Source organism: Drosophila takahashii, chromosome 2L, assembly GCF_030179915.1.
Source record: "Drosophila takahashii strain IR98-3 E-12201 chromosome 2L, DtakHiC1v2, whole genome shotgun sequence".
Classification (NCBI taxonomy): Eukaryota; Metazoa; Arthropoda; class Insecta; order Diptera; family Drosophilidae; genus Drosophila; species Drosophila takahashii.
The window spans coordinates 22,623,003-22,644,254 of NC_091678.1; the positions used below are offsets into that span (position 1 = coordinate 22,623,003).

General features: G+C 38.5%; 3 protein-coding genes across 5 annotated transcripts; 2 read left to right on the plus strand and 1 right to left on the minus strand.

The window, feature by feature from the left end:
- The first annotated feature begins 2,725 nt into the window (after positions 1–2,725).
- LOC123002897 (dynein axonemal heavy chain 7-like) lies at positions 2,726–17,909 on the plus strand. Of its 3 annotated transcripts, none has more exons than XM_070215863.1 (3): positions 2,726–2,743; positions 14,904–15,897; positions 17,038–17,909. In XM_070215863.1, exons 2-3 carry the CDS (start codon positions 15,007–15,009, stop codon positions 17,074–17,076), a joined length of 930 nt encoding a protein of 309 aa, XP_070071964.1. In that variant the 5' UTR covers positions 2,726–2,743; positions 14,904–15,006; the 3' UTR covers positions 17,077–17,909. The 3 variants fall into 3 exon arrangements, with proteins under 3 accessions (XP_070071964.1, XP_044249555.1, XP_070071956.1); XM_044393620.2 differs by lacking the exon at positions 2,726–2,743 and adding an exon at positions 14,170–14,304; XM_070215855.1 differs by lacking the exon at positions 2,726–2,743 and adding an exon at positions 14,179–14,300.
- Positions 11,258–14,224, minus strand: LOC108054973 (uncharacterized). Its single transcript, XM_017138111.3, has 8 exons — positions 14,086–14,224; positions 13,481–13,608; positions 12,748–12,879; positions 12,495–12,698; positions 12,285–12,441; positions 12,044–12,225; positions 11,834–11,987; positions 11,258–11,780 (listed from the first exon to the last, which is right to left on the minus strand). Exons 1-8 carry the CDS (start codon positions 14,153–14,155, stop codon positions 11,326–11,328), a joined length of 1,482 nt encoding a protein of 493 aa, XP_016993600.2. The 5' UTR covers positions 14,156–14,224; the 3' UTR covers positions 11,258–11,325.
- Positions 17,910–18,292: 383 nt separating the features above from the next.
- Positions 18,293–21,236, plus strand: LOC108054971 (cilia- and flagella-associated protein 91). The gene is made up of 2 exons (XM_017138109.3): positions 18,293–18,549; positions 18,615–21,236. The coding sequence occupies exons 1-2, from the start codon at positions 18,324–18,326 to the stop codon at positions 21,089–21,091; spliced, it is 2,703 nt and encodes a 900-aa protein (XP_016993598.2). The 5' UTR covers positions 18,293–18,323; the 3' UTR covers positions 21,092–21,236.
- Positions 21,237–21,252: the final 16 nt, after the last annotated feature.

Consider the following 21,252-nt stretch of genomic DNA (forward strand, 5'->3'; position numbering starts at 1 on the left):
TAGCTTTTGAACTGTTAAAACACATTTAATATTATAGCTTAATTATTTTGGCCTTCTGTGCAAAACAAATGCATTGGTTGTGTCTGGCCGTCTTGAAGGACTAAAACAAAAAAATTATATATTTTTACGACTTATGGATTCCGAGATATTGCAGGTGACGAAATTGCCCCTGTGACGAAATTCCCCCACCCTCCCCTACTATTATAACTACCCGGACAACTCTGGGCATTAAAGGGCCAGCCGCCGAAAAAAAGGAAATCTCTCTTTTGTTATTATCTCGAGCCGAGGGCAAAATCTAAATTTAAACATAAACATAAAAGCAAGTTTTTTGAAATCTAGTTTTGCATTTTATAATCTGGCGGGGGTTGTGCAACCAGCACGAGTTGGTAAATAAAAAAAATCATAAAAAGGGGTTGAGCCTTATGCAGTTGATGATGATGCTGCCACTCCGAGGGAAAGGGGGTGGCGAGTGGATGAATCGAACTGGTGACAGTTGTCAGATACATATAGTCAGTCACATCGCCAAGGGCCTTAATAGGGCTTGGATTACTCGATTGGGTCCGGGGATCAGACTCATTCCGCCGTTCTCCCCCGGAGCCCGTGGCCTTTTGTGCCTTGTCAAAGGGAAATTTTTTTATGTTCCCTTCAATGCTTCGCGCTTCATAAAATTGTTGCCTTGGAAACAGGACAATTGGAAATGGTCAAGGCTTTAAAAAGGACTTAAATATTATTCGTTTTTTATTCAGAGTTTCGCCCACCGGTCCGGCCTTTGATTAATGTGCCACAGGAAAATGGTGAAAAGGCATTTTCGGCGTAGCCCAAACATTTACATGACAAAGTTAGTTTATTGGAAGTTTTTGCATAAATTTAGCAACAAATATGACACACAAAAGTGGAGAAAATGAAAACACGGCGAGTCGAACAGCACTAGTAATACTCTAAAGTTTACCCCATTCATTTTTTGTATGTATGAAAATAATATTAAAAAAAACGGAAAAATACTGATACGGAAATGACAATCTAGAATCACTTTTTTATATATAAAGATATATAAAAAAAGGTATTTTCATTTTTTAAAGCGCATTTCTTTCCGCTTGCGTAAGCAAATCAAACGTCGTAAATGATTGCCGACATTATGGATAATATGTTTATACATGGCTGAACTCGACTATTGGATAACTTTTAGGAAATGCAACGGAATGAATATTTAATCAAAATAAATAGCATTAATTTTCATATTTAATGAAGCAACACTTCATTTAAACCTGTTCTCTGGTGGCGGGGGAAAAATATCCTTCTCATTAAGAGTGTGAGCACTGCTCATTAATGCTGCATGGCAACCGGCTCATTATGAGGCCGAAATAAAAACACAAAGTACAAATCCAACAGCAACGAAACCAATTAAAAATAAAAATAAATACGTTGAAAGCATAATACACGAATAAAATCCATATACGCCCGGGAGCAATAAACGCTTACGCAATTTAATTGCGCACAAAATGGCTGCCCAGGACATGCCAGACAAATATACACGAAATAAAATAAAATAAAACACCAAAAATCCCGTCTTTCAATAGAGCGATAATTAATATAAAATAAAGTCAGAATGGGCAAAGTGGAAGGATAAGCAGGGATGAGTGGGTGCACAGATCGTATAATGGAATGTGGAGAAAATAATGGAACTTGCAGGTAATTGTTACATTAAACGAACTTCAACTCTCTGGCATGGCTTTAAGTTTAACTTAAGGCCTATTTCCTTGCTGTAATATTTGGATAATCCTGTGCAAATTTAATATTCCCCCATGGCCGGCTCTGTGATAAATGAGCAAACATTTAATGGGCTCTGGCACAGATTTCAATTAAATAAATGCCCGGACTATTTAGTGCGTTCAATCCGCTTTTATAGGCGGCATTAGCCCGCTGCCCGAGGCTTTCTGCTTGTTAAGAAATATCCTTTGCAGAGACCAGGACCTTTTTCGCTGGCCCGGGGCGCCAGTGTGCAATGTTTTTCCTCATTTTCATATTGCTCTTTGCCGGCTCATCATAATATTGCCCAAGCCAGCTAGCAGCAGCAGCAGCCAGGAGTCCCCCAAAGGCCATTCTTCAGTGTCAAATCCTCGCCTCCCCTTACTTAGGAGGCATACACTTTTAATGCGTGTCGCTCACATTTTATGAGCTGTCACAAAGCACAAGGAAAAAACCAGGAGAACCAGGGACAAAAATGAGAAAAAATATTACCAAGGAAGTGCGCACTGACGCAGCTGTGACCAGCATGGCAAATAAATGAAAAAAGTTCGGCAAATAAACAAAAAGGGCAACATGCTCCAAAAATGTAGGTGGCAAAGTTATGCACTTACTCTTCCCGCCACCAAAATATATATGCCCCATCCACAGAACCAACTGCGACTCTTATTTAATTAAATGTCAAATGCTGGCCGACAGTCCGTTTGATTTGAACAGCATTTGGCGGCTCTAGCCGAGTGGACGGTCCATGGACATATTTGATTTATTCCATTTCGTTTGTCTGCTGGCATTAGAGTCGAGAGCCGTAGCTGAAAATTTTCATTTAATTTGATTTCGTCCATTGGTGTGAGGGTTTAATATCCATGACGAGCGTCTACAAATGGGTTCAATAGGTGGGAACCAAAACATATGACTTTATTTTCGACATTTCTGGTTGACTAAGTCAAGCGAATTAAATGTGGTATTTTTCATCTTTTCAATAGCGGCATTTAATAAATAGGTAAGTGGTTTCTAATAATATTGAAATATAATATTCACATAAAAAGCCATAAAATAACCATTATGACCAACAATTATTGTTCCTGAATCGCCCGTTTAAAGATTAAATTATGTTGTTATCCAACTAAATTATTTTTCATTTTTATACCCGTTACTGGTAGAGTAAACGGGTATATTGTATTCGTGCAAAAGTATGTAGCAGCTAGAATTTAGCGTTTCCGACCCCATAAAGTATATATATTCTTGATCAGGGTTACTAGCCGAGTCGATCTTGCCATGTCCGTCTGTCCGTCTGTCTGTCTGTCTGTAAAGTGCAATTTTGTTGTGTATATTTATTCCTATCGAAATGTAAAAGACATTTTTCAAATCGGACCATTCATTAAAAAGTTATACGCAATCAAAAAAAAGTTATATATCCATCTCCCTCGCACTCCATTTAGCCGATAGATAGATAGTCGGGACACGAACCCGACTATAGCGTTTTCTCTTGTTGTTTCTAAAATCACTATAGGTGCTGCATAACTTTTAAATATAGTTTATTACAACAAAAAAATGTGTTCCTAATGTTTTACAATTTGCATTAAAATTAATTAAGGGAAATATAGGGTCTTGCACAAAAAAAAATCGATTTTTTTTAAAATATTTTTTCTCGTAGATTAACATCGTAAGATTAAACAAAAAAAGTTTTAAGTCAATCGGACAAAAACTTTAGAAGTTGTGCCAAATTAGTACCCTAACCTCTAATACTTTATTTACGTACATGCATAAAGTGAGTTATTCTCGAAACCACGTTTCAAAAGTCCGTGTTCATCGGCATTTCTAAACGGCTTAACCGATCGTTTTCAAATTCGTCGCATATTTTTCTGCATAAAAAAATCCGCCCCCTGTGAAGGGTTTTTTTTTTTATTTTTTAGCTTTCACATTTTTTTGGTGAAAAACGCATTTTTGACTTTGCAATCTCGAAAAAAAATTCTCAAAAATAAAAAATTAAAAAAAGGGCTTCCAGGGAGAGGGTTTTTTTAATTCTTAAGCGAAATGTAAAAACAAAATTGAAATCCGATCATTTTTAGCGGAGGTACAGTGAACACCGAAAAACGCCTTTTTTTTCAGTGTTTCAGCAATGGCTTTGCCTCCGACATATTAGCCGCCGTATCGGGTTTAAAAATTAGTGAATGTTATTTAAATGACACTTAATAATTTACTAAAGGTTTAAATTAAATCCATCCAACCAGTTTAAAAAAAAAATCGCAAAGTTAGTCGATTTTTTTGTGCCAAAGACCCTACCCCATTCTTAAGTTTGCGTACATTTCCCCCTTTTTCCGAAGTCTTTTTGCTTAATTTGTATTTTTAATGTTGTACTCTTATCCTTATAATAGCTCTAAGCTAAATCAAACAATGTCGTATTTCTTGCATGCGTTATAAATTCCAACGCAATTATCGCGCATACGCATCGTTGGCAGCGGAAACGTTTATTTTGACTGCAGCGTTTTGCCAGGCGACTGCTTTGGTCCGGCACGGATTTAATTACTAACTAATTAATTTGAACGCCCCTAACCATTGTCCATCCTGGCTAAATATTTCCGCGAATTAGTTTTCAATTGCATATTTGTACATGTTCTACGACCACGCCCTCCGGCAAAGTACTCATATTCCGAGCTGTCAGAAATTCATTTTGAAATGTGCACAATTTTCCTTTTACCTCTTTTGTGGCGAATTTTACACTTCAAAGCACCGGAAATGTCCTCTGCAATTATAAACACTGAAATGATTATATTTTTCCATTAATTTCTGCCAATACCTGTCACACATTGTTTTCGTTAGAATGGTAAAAATAATTTTCCTGTTCACTAGCAGAAGGAGCTGCAGTCAATGGTTTCAAATAATCTTGATAATATATGAGTACATTTAATTAACCACATTTGCCAAAGAACATTCCATAAACACACTGTAAATTCTGCGGCGGAACATCAAAGGCAAATGTCTGTTCCCGGCCTTCACAATTGCGATCCTTACATTCGTTAATCAGACATGGCTTGACATTCCGCAATAATGCACAGAAACTCCGGTTCTGCTCTGTTGGCTTTCCAGTTGATTAGCCAAGGGGCGAACTTGCACCAAATGTTGCTTTAATTAACACTAAGCACCAAAGTCACATTCGATCGGGTCAAGTCAATTCAACTCAGTAGTGTATGTCCTTTATTTCGCCATTCCGAATCTCACTCGAGTCTTGTAATTAGTGTAATGCACTTGTGGCTCACAAATCAGAGATGGGTGTTGTGTTATAGAATTTAATTCGGTGTAATACATTTAGCCAGTTTAGTACCATTTTTATACCCTTGCAGAGGGTATTATGATTTCAGTCAGAAGTTTGCAACGCAGTGAAGGAGACGTTTCCGACCCCATAAAGTATATATATTCTTGATCAGCATCACTAGACGAGTCGATCTAGCCATGTCCGTCTGTCCGTCTGTCCGTCTGTCCGTCTGTCCGTCTGTCCGTCTGTCCGTCCGTCTGTCCGTCTGTCCGTCTGTCTGTTTCTACGCAAACTAGTCTCTCAGTTTTTGAGCTATCGGGATGAAACTTTCCCAAAAGTCTTCTTTCTATTGCAGGTAGTATATATGTCGGAACCAACCGGATCGGACAACTATATCTTATAGCTCCCATAGGAAGGATCGGAAAAGAAAACGTTAAAAAAATTCTAGCTTCGGTGTTTTTATACCCTTGCAGAGGGTATTATGATTTCAGTCAGAAGTTTGCAACGCAGTGAAGGAGACGTTTCCGACCCCATAAAGTATATATATTCTTGATCAGCATCACTAGACGAGTCGATCTACCCATGTCCGTCTGTCCGTCTGTCCGTCTGTCCGTCTGTCCGTCCGTCTGTCCGTCCGTCTGTCCGTCTGTCCGTCTGTCTGTTTCTACGCAAACTAGTCTCTCAGTTTTTGAGCTATCGGGATGAAACTTTCCCAAAAGTCTTCTTTCTATTGCAGGTAGTATATATGTCGGAACCAACCGAATCGGACAACTATATCTTATAGCTCCCATAGGAAGGATCGGAAAAGAAAACGTTAAAAAAATTCTAGCTTCGGTGTTTTTTGAAATATTACCTTCTACTTTTGGGGATGTTATTTTTTAAATATTTCTGAATTTCGAATTAAATATTTAAAAAATCGGACTACTATATCTTATAGCTGCCATAGGAACGATCGGTAAATTAATGGAAAAGTAATAGGAAATAAATTCTAGCTTCTTTGGTTTTTATTGTATTATCTTCTACTCTAGGATATGACTCTTTTTAAATATTTCCGAATTTCAATTTTAATTTGATCAAAATCGGACGACTATATCATATAGCTGCCATAGGAACGATCGGAAAATTATGGAGAAATATAAGAAAATTGAACATTTTTGCGATTTGTTAATTAATAGGAATGATCTGCAAGGGTATATAAGCTTCGGCTGGCCGAAGCTAGCTTCCTTTCTTGTTACGAGTGACATTGTAAAGTCTCGAACTCTTTAGAGTTTTGTATATTCATCGGAAGTGAGATGAGTGTATATCTTTCAAATCGGACCATTTTATGTATGTTATGAAAAACTAGTATTTCCCTCTTTTTACCAATACTTTTGCAAATCTTAAAAATGAAACAGCAATCAACTGTGAAGCCTGCTTTCATCTAATTGTTGAGTAAATAAAACTTTTTTGATATACAAAAGAAAAGCGCCCTTAATTGCATTGTATTTGGGTAACAGCTCTGACCAGGAAAAACCACAGCAAGTTGTTGCTCGGGCCTGCGGTGGCCTAAACAATTTTCCAAACTAATACCCCGCTGGGAAAAACCTGAGTCACATACACACTTGTCGGAAATGCGATGGAAAGCGGCTGGATGGAGCAAACGGAAAGCAATGAACGAAACGAAGCGAAGCAAAAAACCGAAATCCCAAAAATCCCTTGATTTATTTCTAATACTTATACACACATGTAGAGGGCGTAGGAAGGGGCGGAAGGAATATCCTGGTAAATAGAGCAAGTGAAAAGTTCTCTCCCCAAAAAAAATGCAACAACAAGAGGGAAAACTTTAGCATTTCCCTGAGGAACTAAATTGTGCCACCGGCGGTTTGTTTGCTTCCTTTCAACTCCACATCCTGCTGCCTTTTCCAAAGGCCTCCGAACCACTCAAGGATTCAAGGATATTCAGCGATGGAGCGACCATGCAAAGTGAAGCTAAACGAAAGTGCCTCAATTTAAGTTGTAAGCTGATTTGCTAGGGCGTATACACCCACGAAAACCTTATATATATATACGTATGTGGGCATATATGAACATCCGAGATATTCGCACATATGTGTGTGATGGGTGGAGTTCGCCCATTGAAATGGAAAAACTTTCTGGCTGGAGTAGCAACAGAAAATGCTTAAAATTAAGGCACAACTTTGGCATGTATTCCCTTTTTTGGCGATGCCATTAGCAAGAGTCTCATACATTTCTAATGAACTTGGGTGAGTTGGCACAATAAGGAGAATATATGTGTTCTTATTGCAGGTTTGCTTAAAGGTTAAGTAAACTGAAAAAATATTCGCTACGCATTCTTATACACATACCGTTGTGATTAAGAAATGTCTTTCAGCCAAATAATGAAACGAATAATTTGTTTTTGGCTTTTTACACCATATAGTTTTTCATGTTATTAAACAAAAAATCTATTTATCTTCTGCTTGCATAATGAAATGGTTTAAATTGAATACATTTTTCTTCAATTTTTCACAAAATCGTATTAATCTTTTATCGAAATGTTTGTCACAAAAAAAACTATGTTGTATAATTATAAATTTCTTATCTCCCGGGTATTCCCCTTAACATGAACGCCATAAAACCTTAAGAAGGGAATAGCTGCTTCATCATAAATCCATAGATCTTTTTCCCTTTTATAGACAGCACTCCGGATAAGCGGAGTGAAGGCTTCTTGTCTTTGAGCTGGCTGTTTTGGTCTGATTTTGACACAAATCCCTTTGGTGCTAAAGCAATTTATGCGGTTTCCAGCCATCGGGGAGGGATGTAGCCGCCAACTACTCTCGCCGGCCGAAAAACACACAAATACCCAACCAACCAACCAACCATCCAAGCAACCAACCATCCAGCCAACCAACTCAAGATGTGCGCTCCGAATACGAGAATAGTTTTTCTGTAAAAGGGCGAATAAGGACTGGGATTAGGGAGAGAAAACCCACATGCACTTGGCTGGGCTTTGGTTATGGCTGGTAGGTTATGGTTAGATTGGTTGCTCCGCTACTGCTGCATAAGTGCAATTTTATGTTTGGCCCCAAAAAGTTGCCTGCGAAGCGAAGTAGTTGATAAATGGCACACCGACGATGGCCGACGAAAATCTAAAATCCAAATCCCTTCCATGCCCAAAACAATTCACAAAAGCAGCAAGAGCATAAAAAAATGCAAATTTCTGTGCATAAATCTAAAAAATTTCAAATACATATATAAATAAATATGGTCGCTGTTTTTTATGCCTGTCCCATATCGAGAATAAAAAGCAAGGAAAGGGCTGGCACCACCAGATGCCACGCCTAACGAGACGCCTACCTTACCGTGTGCTACATGGCCGCAGATAAACCGTCCGAAAGTAATGCCAAAACATTTCGTGTCATAAATTTTACGACACAAGCGCGAAGGGCAAAACAGCACAAAAGCCAACAACATACCAAAAAACCACAGCATAAGGGAATTTCTAAAAGTTAGGCTGAGATTGGTAGAAGTTTCTTTACCCTAAAATGAAATCCGCTCTACCACTTTAAAATAAATCTTTCAGATTGGAAAGCATTTGGTATATTCTGAAAGCTACACAGAAAAAAAAAATTGAAAGAAAATACCATAGGTTAATTTAATATTTTTTAAAGATATTTGATCTTCATGTCATTTTGTTATTAGGGGAGAGTGGGGGAATTTCGTCACAGGGGCAATTTCGTCACCTGCAATATCTCGGAATCCATAAGTCGTAAAAATAAATAATTTTTTTGTTTTAGTCCCTCAAGACGGCCAGACACAACCAATGCATTTGTTTTGCACAGAAGGCCAAGATAATTAAGCTATAATATTAAATGTGTTTCAACAGTTCAAAAGCTACATTTAGTTCTCGACGAAATTTTTTCTGTATGCCACAATTCAAAAGGAATAAGATACACGATTTTTTATATAATACACAGTGCTATAATGTGCATTTCTGCGTCAGTGATTTTTAACTGCGCGCCTAATTTCGCAAGAAAAATAATTATTTCTAAAAAAGTACGGTCTGGGGAAATTTCGCCACCCTACGCTAAGGGTAAATTCGCACCTATTTTAAATACATATTTTTATATTTGACGAGCTGGCTAACGAACAGACTACCAGCAGCAGCAACAAATATAGGACGTCAACAAAAATGGTACGCTTGATCAGTGTAGCATATTTTCAGGCGTTAAACTCCCTACATTTTTCAGGTGACGAAATTTCCCCAGTTGTGTGGTGATTTTACCCCCCTGTGTGGTGAGATTGCCCCAGTATATTGGTTTTACATTTTATTTTTTTATAAATCACCAAGCTAATTAAAAAATAGGGGAATGTCACATTTTAAAGCTTGGTGCTAACCGCATTCAACAATAAAAATAGAAATATGATAACGTGTCTCAAGATGGACAAAAAATAGCTTTGAAAAAATGCTGACGAAATTCCCCCACTCTCCCCTATTTATAACTTATGAATAAAGATTATTTTTATCTTACTTTACAATATTGGATTAAAAAATTTAATTTAAATTCAATTTAATTAAATTAATAAAATATCAAGTTGAAATGTTTGAATCATAAATTTTACATTAATCACATCGGCTTTTTAATGATATGATATAAGTTAGAAATTACCCTATTTCATATCGATTTTATTTCTGTGTAGCTATTTAATAATTGTTACTTACTTTTAATACTTACTTTTTTTTATTTTTAAAAATAAAATAATTATGTTAAGATGCGAAATCTTCATAATTGTGGGACATTACATTATATGAACTTATTGATTTGTTATCATTAATTCATTCATTCCGACATTAATATTTACCAATAAAGTTCTGTATTTTATGTCCAATCTATAAAGTAAAATCCAAATACCCCTAAAGCTTAGAGCATACACAAGCAGAGGGCATTACAATAAATATTGATTTACAATTTTTTGCGCTTAGAACATTAGTTTAGGCACAACCAGGGGTGTAGAAGAACAAGTTAATGAAGGTAAAACAAAATTCCAATCAATATAGGTACGGTTCGGCTTTAATAAACATACAATTATCCGCCGCTAAGAACGAAAATGCCGCAGTAAATTTGATTTGGTTTTGGGCTCCCTTTGTCGCGCTACTGATAAGAGCCTCAACACGAACGGTAATAGAATGATATTTAGCTTTTTTAGAGCCGTTTGTTGAGCTATAAATTAATTTAAGTGCCTGGAAATATTTTTGATAACATAAAGTCAAGCCAAGCGAGTCCTGAGATCCCTTTTTCTTGTTGTTGTTTCTCGACGAGCCCTGAAAATTTAAACGGCCTGGCCATTAAACGAAACGAGTTGTATATAGTTTAATGGCTTCATTTTTTGGAAGGGGATCGGAGTTTTTCGGCTGGTGGTGGTTTCCGTTCCTGCCTAAAATGCTCCCAATATTCAGCCGCACTTTGGCCAATTCTATTTGTCTTCTGCCCGAAGATTTAATTAAAAAAGTCGAAAGCATGCAAACGAAGTTTTTTTTAAGGGAAAGCAAAATGTGGTTGGCATTAGCCCGAACTTTCCGGCGACTTGCCAACGAGTCCTGGCCACAAAGGATGCGCCAAAGGAAGCGATGCCACAAACTTGGCAAACTTTAGCCGAGCATCTCGTTATCATCGCCCATCATCAGCGTCAGATACGAAAATAACAGACACAACAAAAAACAAAGTCGATGGCAAGCCACTCGTCTTCGATTCCTTCGTTAGCAATACTTTTAAAGTAAATTGCGGCAGACCCGGGAGCTAGGATATTGTGGGAGTGGGTGTGGATCTTCGGGGATTCCGGGAAAGGGCGGCTCTCTGCACACGTTACGGCACTTTGCCCTCGCTCCATGCTTCGTTTGGTTTTGATTTTTCACTGCTCGTCATGGTTTATGCTGGCTGGCGTCCCCGCCGAGGATGGGAAAATTAATTGCATGCAAATATTGACAGAGCAAAAATAAATATAATTTCATTGTTTACTCATAAGTACGCATTATTTAGAAAATGAAAATAGAAAAGCTCCCTTCTTACCGGAAGCAACAGAAAAATGGGAAAATCAAGCAAAGAAGTAATTTTAATTAGCTAAAGTCTAACGGTTTTCTTTAAGATTTTAATGAACTTAAAAAAAGCATTAGAAACAAGCTGATGCTTATAAAAATTGTGTAAAGTCATGTTAATATTCCATTGCTTTTCTGCAAAACAATAAGATACAAATAACGTTGATTTTCTTCTCAGAAAATATTTTTTTTATTTAAAAAAAAACCACATCAACAATATTTTTTAATTGTTTTTCTCAATTTCCATATTTTGTTGTTATCGTAAGTCACTAATCAAACATAATATACTGGGAGCTACCAAGTCTTCCTCTAAATTAATTCCGTAGAAATATTTTTGTACAAACATCCAAAACTCAAAGCTATCAGAAGGATACTTAAGGTGAAAGACGTGAAACATTTGAAAGCATAAATCAAATACACTGAGGAAACCCGGCAGTGCATATTTAATGTCATTGAATAGCACGTACAATTTGGAACAGCTCAAATCTGAACCCACTGCAACAATAATGGGATGCAGGTTCTCTCCGCGGTTAAAAAGGGAAGTTCTTAATAGCTGAATTTCACTCTCCACATCGCTGTGTGTAACGCATTGAATCATAAATGAATTCTGCGAGTCTTTAATTGATTTAGTGATAGTTTTATCCTTAACTTTGCGTTTTCCCAGTGATCGAAGCAAGACATGTAGTAAAAGCGCAAGAAGTTGATCGGAACCTACGGACGAAATTGGTTTTAGTATTAATTTAAAACTATCAAAAATCACAAACCTTCAGCTTGAGAATTAATTTGTTCCAAGTAATTTATGTCAATGGTATCCGTTAGTTTTGAATTTAAGATGGGAATAATTTTGCTCTTAAACGACTGCCACTTAAAGGTTAAAGAAGTAGATTCCGGATAGAGAAACTTGAAGTCAATCTCAACCTAATTAATTTTTAAAGAATTAACAAATTAAGCCAGTTTCTGTATAATTGTCTTACCAAGCTGTATCCCATGAAATTAGAAAACTGCATCCACTGGTTCAAAACGTAGAATATTGCAGGGTCTTGACCATCTGCGTTGAGAATATCTTCTCTTCGCAATGTGTAGCACTTTCGCCACATTTCCAACACATCGGACCACGGTTCGTTATTAACAGTCAGCCATTCTCGAGCTTCACATGCTGGGAAGAAAATATAAATAAGATTAATGTTATTTAAATGTACATAAGATTTTGCCTACCATCTTCATGGGAAAATGTCGTCTCATGGCTATCAGCAATTTTAGACGTAGATGAATAAAATACTTCTCCACACTTTTTTAACTTTTTTATCGTGTTGTAATATTTGTCATAAAGCCTTCCAGCTGCACGAGGTCCAACATTGTTATAATAGATTTTCTGAAAAACATAGCTTTTTATAAAAGATACAAATCTATTAACAAAAATTTTACCTTATCGTCATTGAATTGGGCTTCTATATCGCTAGATATTTTTTCAAAATCCGATCTGCTCGGCTTTATTTTATTTTTTATTATGTATGTAACAATGGCTTCAATTATTATTTTTCTAGTTGCATCGTTTAAAGAATTGCCATCGTTTACTGATCGTTTGACATAGTGGCCAGTAGGGTGCTCATTTAGAATATGATCAAGGTCCTAAAATATTATAGATTAGCTTATTTCGTTAAAATATATAACAACCTACCAAAACGGCTTTGTTGTTTATCCACACATTTTTAGAAGCAGACGAAGAGGTGCTCGACTGTGCCTGGGCAAAATCCTCAGCATCTACATCGGTCCCCAAAGATGGTGTTGAAGTAAGAAGTTTTTCATTACCCTAAAAATGGGCGAAATCAAATGAGATACCTATTGACATCTATAAAATAAAAACAAGAGGGAACGTTATAGTCGGATGCCCCGACTATCAGATACCCGTTACTCAGGTAAAGGGAGTGCGAGGGAGATGGAGATAGAGATAGAAAACGTTGATCACGCATAACTTTTTAACGAATGGTCCGATTTGAAAAATTTCTTCTACATTTCGATAGGTATTGATAAACACAATAAAACTGCATTTTTACTTTTCCAAAATATTAAAATTTTTAAAATCGTATATAAGCGATGGTGGGCGTTAGAGGGGGCGTGGCACCATTTTGAAACAAACTTGCGCTGCGTAGGAATTCCTAGAATCTGCATGCAAAATGCCAATCTTCTAGCTTCTATAGTTTCCGAGATCTCAGCGTTCATACGGACAGACGGACAGACAGACAGACGGACAGACGGACAGACGGACATGGCTAGATCGACTCGGCTAGTGATCCTGATCAAGAATATATATACTTTATGGGGTCGGAAACGCTTCCTTCTACCTGTTACATACTTTTGCACGAATACAATATACCCTTTTACTCTACGAGTAACGGGTATAATTAACTTACAAATTTGGCTTTCCACTCCGTTAAATGAAATCGAAATTCGATTTTTTCGCCTAATTTTGAATTACGGAATATGTATGTGAGGTCGTCTTCCGTTATATAATGAAGTCTTTTAAGGGTAATTTCTTCAGCTGTATAAAGATACAAAATAGTTAGTTAATTATAAAAATGTTAAAACTAATTTAAATAGTTGATCCCTTATTTTACAACCAAAGAAATCAAGTGCCTCGACTAATAGGTACCCGTTACTTAGATATCCAACTCTAAAAACAAAAAATAACGTCTATTCTGATCAAGAATATATATACTTTATAGGGTCGGAAACTCTACGAGTAAAGGGTATAATCATCGTCGCAGTGTTTTTATCAAGTTAATTTTAAAGGAGAGAGATCGAGAGAGAGAGAGAGAGAGAGGGTTGGTCGTATTCTCTTTGGTTAGAGTTTTGTCTCGCAGTCGTCTCTCCCAGTCGTAGACGACTGCGGGACGAATTTGAGGCACTGGTAAATTGAGGAACTGCAGTGCAAGTAGACAATCATTATCAAATATCTTTTGATAATCATTGTCAATATAAACGGTACTATTTATATATATTACTTCTATTTTCTCACCAGTAAAGTATTGAAACAAGTGGCCGAAGCCCCAACTTTCTAGTAACTCTTTGAGTTGAACGTCAGACATGCTGCTCTCACCAACGCCAAACGATGACTAACCGGTCCGCCGGTTGTGTTGGTAAATTCAACCATTTGTGTGGTATACACATAGTTAGCGCACAACAACGAGAACGAAAAACGAAAATAGAAGTGACGTCAAACTGGTCGTTAAAGTAGGTATGCAGATATGTATGTAAAGTATACAGTGTATATATGTATATACGGATGTACATGTCGCCATGGGCGTTGGCAAGCGGAGGGGTCAGTTTTAAGGGCTAAATAACCATTTTCAGGTAGAATTTTAAGCAAAATAGTTTGTTACAAGTACGATACACAATATTGGTTTCAGAAAACCCTCCATAACCAAATCGTGACTACGCCACTGGAAGATAAAATACTTTGTGCCCGGTAGAAAACTGTATTTACACTGGTGGCAAAAATAATAGAAACGTTTTGGTAGGGCTTGCTTTCTTCTCATTTTCTCACTAATAAAAGCTGATATAAATTTGATGATATTTTGTTTTTAAGTGCATTCTAGTAGCTTAATTTACAACAAGCGAGAGATTTTTAAACAAATTTTATAATTATTTCTGAATAGCAATATTGGTATTCCAACAAATTTTTTAGAGATGATATATATATTTAAAATTTTGTACGAATATAATTGTCTTATAATTTGTTATAAAAAATGCAACGTATTTTTTCAACATATAAAATATTATTTTATTCCCCTAACCTTAAAAGACAACATTTCTTTTTATACCCGTTACTCGTAGAGTAAAAGGGTATATTAGATTCGTGCAAAAGTATGTAACAGCTAGAAGGAAGCGTTTCCGAGTCGGTCAAGTGGAGAAGTGGCTGTTGGAGCTGGAGATAGACATGAAGAAGAGCGTGCACCACAAGGTGGCGGAAGCCTTCTACAGCTACCTAAAGATGTTGCGTCACGTTTGGGTGCTCACCTGGCCGGGCCCCTGCGTCCAGTCCATTTCACTCACATACTGGACTCTGGAGATCACCGAGTGCTTCGAGAGCGAGGAGCCCAAGGAGAATCTGGCCAAGTACCTGCAAAAATGCCTCCTGCAGATTAACAAGATTGTGGACTTGGTACGTGGCGACCTCAACACACAGAATCGCATCACCTTGGGCGCCCTGGTGGTCTTGGATGTCCATGCCCGTGATGTCCTGGCGGAAATTGTGGCGAATCAAGTGGAAGACTTGCAGGATTTCCAGTGGCTTTGCCAGTTGCGTTACTATTGGGAGGATAATAATCTGGACACGAGGATGATAAACTGCTCTTTGCCGTATGGATATGAGTATCTGGGAAACACCACTCGACTGGTGGTTACTCCTCTCACGGATCGGTGCTATCGAACCCTGTTTGCTGCCCTGAATCTGCATTTGGGTGGTGCTCCAGAGGGTCCTGCCGGCACTGGCAAGACGGAGACCATAAAGGATCTGGCCAAGGCCGTGGCCAAGCAGTGCGTGGTGTTTAATTGCTCGGATGGATTGGACTACCTGGCTCTGGGCAAGTTCTTCAAGGGATTGGCTTCGTGTGGCGCTTGGTCCTGCTTCGACGAGTTCAACCGCATCGACCTGGAGGTGCTGTCGGTGGTGGCGCAGCAGATCTTGACCATCCAGCGGGGCATCAACTCGGGCAGTTCTACTCTGGTGTTCGAGGGCACCAATCTGACCGTGGATCCCACTTGTGCTGTGTTCATCACCATGAATCCTGGCTACGCAGGACGCTCCGAGTTGCCTGATAACCTCAAGGTGGGATTTAACATTAGGTTTTCCAAAGATTTATTATACCCGTTACTCGTAGAGTAAAAGCATTTCAAGGTCACTAGCCGAGTCGATATAGCCATGTCCGTCTGTCTGTCTGTCTGTCCGTCCGTATGAACGCTGAGATCTCGGAAACTATAAAAGCTAGAAGATTGACATTTTGCAGGCAGATTATAGGAGTTCCTACGCAGCGCAAGTTTATTTTAAAAGGGTGCCACGCCCCCTCTAACGCCCACAATCGCTTATATACGATTTTAAAAATTTCAATATTTCAGATAAGTAAAAATGCAGTTTTATTATACCCGTTACTCGTAGAGTAAAAGGGTATACTAGATTCGTGCAAAAGTATGTAACAGCTAGAAGGAAGCGTTTCCGACCCCATAAAGTATATATATTCTTGATCAGGGTCACTAGCCGAGTCGATCTAGCCATGTCCGTCTGTCCGTCTGTCCGTCTGTATGAACGCTGAGATCTCAGAAACTACAAAAGCTAGAAGGTTGAGATTTCCCACACATATTCTTTGGCAAATGCAATCTGTTGTGTATATTTATACCTATCGAGACATTTTTTAAATCGGACCATTCATTAAAAAGTTATACGCAATCAAAATTTATATATCTATCTCCCTCGCACTCCCTTTAGCTGAGTTACGATTATTAGTCGCGACACCAACCCGACACGCGTTCGCACTCCCTTTAGCTGAGTGACGGGTATTAGATAGTCGGGACACCAACCCGACTATTGCGTTCTCTCTTGTTTTTTTATTCGTTTGGCTAATTTTTCTTAAAATTACAAATTTTTTTTAATTGTAAAATAAAATTCCTAAAATAGTATATAATTTTTTAAATATAAACATAAAAAAGACAATTTTTAAAATATAATTATTTTGTAAGAAAATTAAAATTAATATTATATTCCTGAAAAAAAGATAGTACGGTCGCAAATTACAACAAAAAAGGGAAAAGATAGAAGTAACACGTTAATGCCAAAACTTACTGAATATAAAATTGGTTGAAATGCATTTTTTTAAAATTATATTAAACTAACGGTAGAATTGCCAAACAATACGAAACAACAAGAAAAATGCAGTATTTATTGTTGTCTAGTAATATTATACCTACATTGTAGATACATCGAACAACGGCATGGGTTCCACTGATTTTCTAGGTATTGCCTTGGGAAGATTGTAATGCTCGCACTAATCTGTTTAAATGTTCGTCGAAAACGCTGTTGCCTAATTAGCATCATTATTTTTGATGGGGTCACGCAGGCAGCAAAGAACTCCAAAATACATACCCTTACCAAGAACCAAAACCAAGATGGAAACGAGTCTGATAAATGGGCAAAATGCTTTGCAAAGGTAATTAATGGAAAAGTGCAGGCGGGGAGATAAAATTGGACGGAGTTTAAGCTTTCGAGCGATAATTAATGTGCCTGCTAAGCACGAACATGAGTCCTCAATTGCATTGTTGAGCAGCGGTATCGGATAAAGTTGATAAAAATTGATGCCAATTAAAAGTTGGCAATCTGTGAAGCTGTCAAAATGGGTCAAGTTCTTAAGCTTTCCCCAAAAATTCGCTTTTCGCTTTTCAAGAAAACTTTTCGGCGAACAAGAATAGCCTTAAATTGCCCACAAAAGAACCCTCAATGCTTAAAACCCTCGAGCTGGGACTGAAAAACAACAATTTACGCCTCACAACTTGCACGAGTGTTGCGCTTAATCGTCAAAAGCACTTCTTATCGAAAAACATTTCCTTCTACCCAAGCCCCGAGGAAACTTGGCTCATAAATTATTACACAAAATTAGTTGCACTCTCTACGGAGGAAAGTCGAGGGATCCAAGAAACATCTTCAATGACTTAAAAAATTTAAAGCCTGCTAAGAAAATGAAATATGGCCGGGCCAAGACAAAAAGCTAAATAATCACAGACATGTCGGATAATAAATGATTAACGTCCTGCTGAGGTGATGGGTGGTATTTTAAGGACAGCAACCCATTTAAGGTCATTTGTATACATCTCAGTACCGCCACCACTTTCTTTGCTCGGAGATTTCTGAAGATTGCAGGAGAAATGTTGACCATTTCGATGACTCTAATTGATATTGATGACCTTATCCCATTTAGGGCAGGGTTTAATTAATGAAAAGCGGAACATTTTAATCATAAGGATGTCAACATTTTTAAAGAATATCAGAATTGCAATTAGAAATTTACATTTCCCTAATTTCAAATGTAATCACATTTTCTTAGTCGTGTAATAGAAAATTTAAAGAAGAATAGAAATTGCTTAATTCGAATGCATTCATTGTGATTATAAACAAAACCATATAAAATAGTAGGCCGTACACGTACAAAAACTGAAATAATTAATCAATTTTAAAAGACCCACTTCTACAAAAAATTACCTTTTAAAATGCGAGAGCGCAAGCACCGGAAAAAAGTGAATTTGCAGGAGGAGCGAAAGGAACGAATACTTAAATTTCTTCAAGAAAACCGAGATTCCCAGCCCATAGCTGTCCCAGAGAAAAAAAAGACTGCGAGCCAAAAGAAACCACCTAAAAATGTGGAAAAATATATGAAGAAGGATCTGACATCATGTTTAATCGCAACTCCAACCATTTACCCGCGATTAGCAGCAGGTCAGTGAAATTAATATAATATAAGTCAACCTATTTTTTAAAGCTTCAAGCTCTTTCTTTCCTAGGAGAGAATAATCCCGTCGTTCGACGAACAGGAAAGCAGCCTCGGGACGATGAAGAATGCCGGTTCAATGCTCCGGGTGTATTTTTTCTTAGGGGGCGAAACGAAAATGTAAGCAACCAAGAAGTCATTTTAAAACCCACGAAGCCCATACGAAAGGAGTTGAAGAATAAGTGTGACTTTTTTCCAAAATATGCGGACCCGTCTCCCTTCAAAGACCAAATCACTCAGACCCTATATAGAGAGTCTTCCGCGCAGACTTTGGCCTATTTACCAGAAAGCTATGACATCGATGAGGACCGTACTCTCGAACTTTTTACTCTGCCCTCAATTCTTCATGGAGATAAGCCACCAGGTCTATTTGAGGTGGAAGTTTTGGAGCGCTCTCGTAAGCGTCGAAACTTCATGGAGGCCTTAAAGTTAAATTTTAACAACCAACGGCTAAATAGCCGTAAACTCGCGATAAATCAGTACAAAACGCTGGTGGAGGCCTTTGAATGGGAGCACTGGTTGGAGCGGGAGGAACAAATCCAAGAGTGCCAGATGATGCGACTGGAAATCGTGATCAAGATGTTTGACAAGAGGGAGAGGGAAATGCACGCTGCCTCCAAGACGCGATTGGAACGTGGATGCGAACTGATCGAGAAACGTCGCAGGGCGGCATTGCGTAAGAATGAGATCGAGTACCAGCGTGGCATGCGCCGCATAAGCAAGCATCTGGCCAAAACGTCCATAAGGTGGGAGAAACAAACACCCATGTTTTCGCTGGGATCCCCCTGCTCCGAATTTTACGCCCCATCCATAAGATACGGGGTGGATCCCGCTCGCCGCAATTTCTCTTCGACCACTGCAACCCGTGCTTTCAACATGAGAATCGACGAACTGGAGAAACAAATAAATCTCAAAATAGTCGAGTGTCCGTTCGCCAAACTAAAGCAATGGTCACAGCCCAAGCCGCGTCTTTCTGAGATTGAATATCGCTTTTGCAATGAGGAGCATCTGAAAAGCCTCTACCAATCCCTGAAGACCTTGAGGGCCAGCTATGAAGATCGCATGCCAAAGCCCGAATGTCTTAAGGTGCGTCATATACCACCTTATAAATCAGGCAGATACGGCAGGATGACATTGGCCACGATCAAGAGTTTCAGCAGCCTCTATGCCAAGGACGAAGTAGTAGCACCCGCATCGCATAGACCCTCAGAAAAGGAGGCTTTTAGGCAGCATCTTCAATGGCAGAAAGATCAGATGTCGACCGAATTCGCTAAGCAAGTGATCAAAGACGAACATCAAAAAGATATAAAGCATATGATAATCGCATACGAGGGCAGCTTGATTGGTTTCATGATGCAGTTCCTATCCGATGAAATGGCTAGGTTAAAGGAGCAACGTCGGCTGCACTTCTTCTCGGTTTTGGCCCAAAAGGAACGTTGGCGGCGCGAGGCCACCGAGGCGGGCCTGAGGCAGAAGGAGAACTGCCAGAGGTTGCTGTACGAGGAGATGTTCCAGCAATCCAACGTTAACCACTTAGATGTCAGTGATCACTATGTCCACAGCATACTGACCACAGATTTGGGTTGCATGGCTGCCAACGAAGCAGCTGAGACAGTCACGGAAATGGCCAAGCAAATCGATGTGGACATTGAAAGGTGGCTGGAGAGTTTTAAGCTGATCCAGAATCCTCTCACATATATTCCACTGCGTCTGATGTTGCACGATATGGTCTGTCCCGACTTGAATTCTGCCCTGCAGCGCTGTGAGAAGACTCTGATTGCCCAGTACATAGTGGACGATGTGATCTTGGCCATAATGTGGAAGGAACTGGAACCATATGATATATCGAGTACCCTGACCAGCGATCTAATTGACCGCCTCATCGACAACGATCTGTATTTATTTTCCTCCGAGAGTGAAAGTGAAACAGCGCAAAAGCCATCCTGGTACGAATCTCATGCGATTATACGAAAACTTATTCGACAATCGGTCCCCGGCCAGCGTTGGAAAGAGGAGTCGGAACGCATTGTTTACGAGAACTATAATGATCTGTTGGATAATATTTTTGACGAAATTATTCACAAAATGGAAAATCCTCGAACCATGGAACCAGTCATAGTACATTCGGAATTTTCTAACGAATGCCTTATAGGCACGGACGACATTCTATTAAAGAATAATTTTATGGCGCAACTAAAGGAATATCAATCCGATTCAAGTGCCATGGACACTCGGATACTTAAAACCCAATTTTTAAGCCTGATAAAGAAAAAAAGGGGACTAGAAAGAAAGAAAATAGATCCTGATGAAGCATACAAAGGATCGCCACCACCTTCCATTGATGTGAAGTTTGGAGACACTGAAACCCTGTTGCCCGACGACGAGGATTGTCCGTGGCCTTGGCTTCCAGATTGTCCGACTCGGAGTCTATCGAAGATTAATCTGGATGAAAACATCCACTATACATCGACAATCACCTGGGATCCTTAATGAAGGGAAGAGAAGAATGCAAAGTTTTGAGATCATTGTTTTCTGAGACTCGTATTTAAACCATCTTCTTTGAGTATATTTTTAATAAATGTTATTCCTACAAAGTTTTTAAAAACTATGTACTCTTGGATTAGAATAAAATAAACGATCAGCTTATTTAT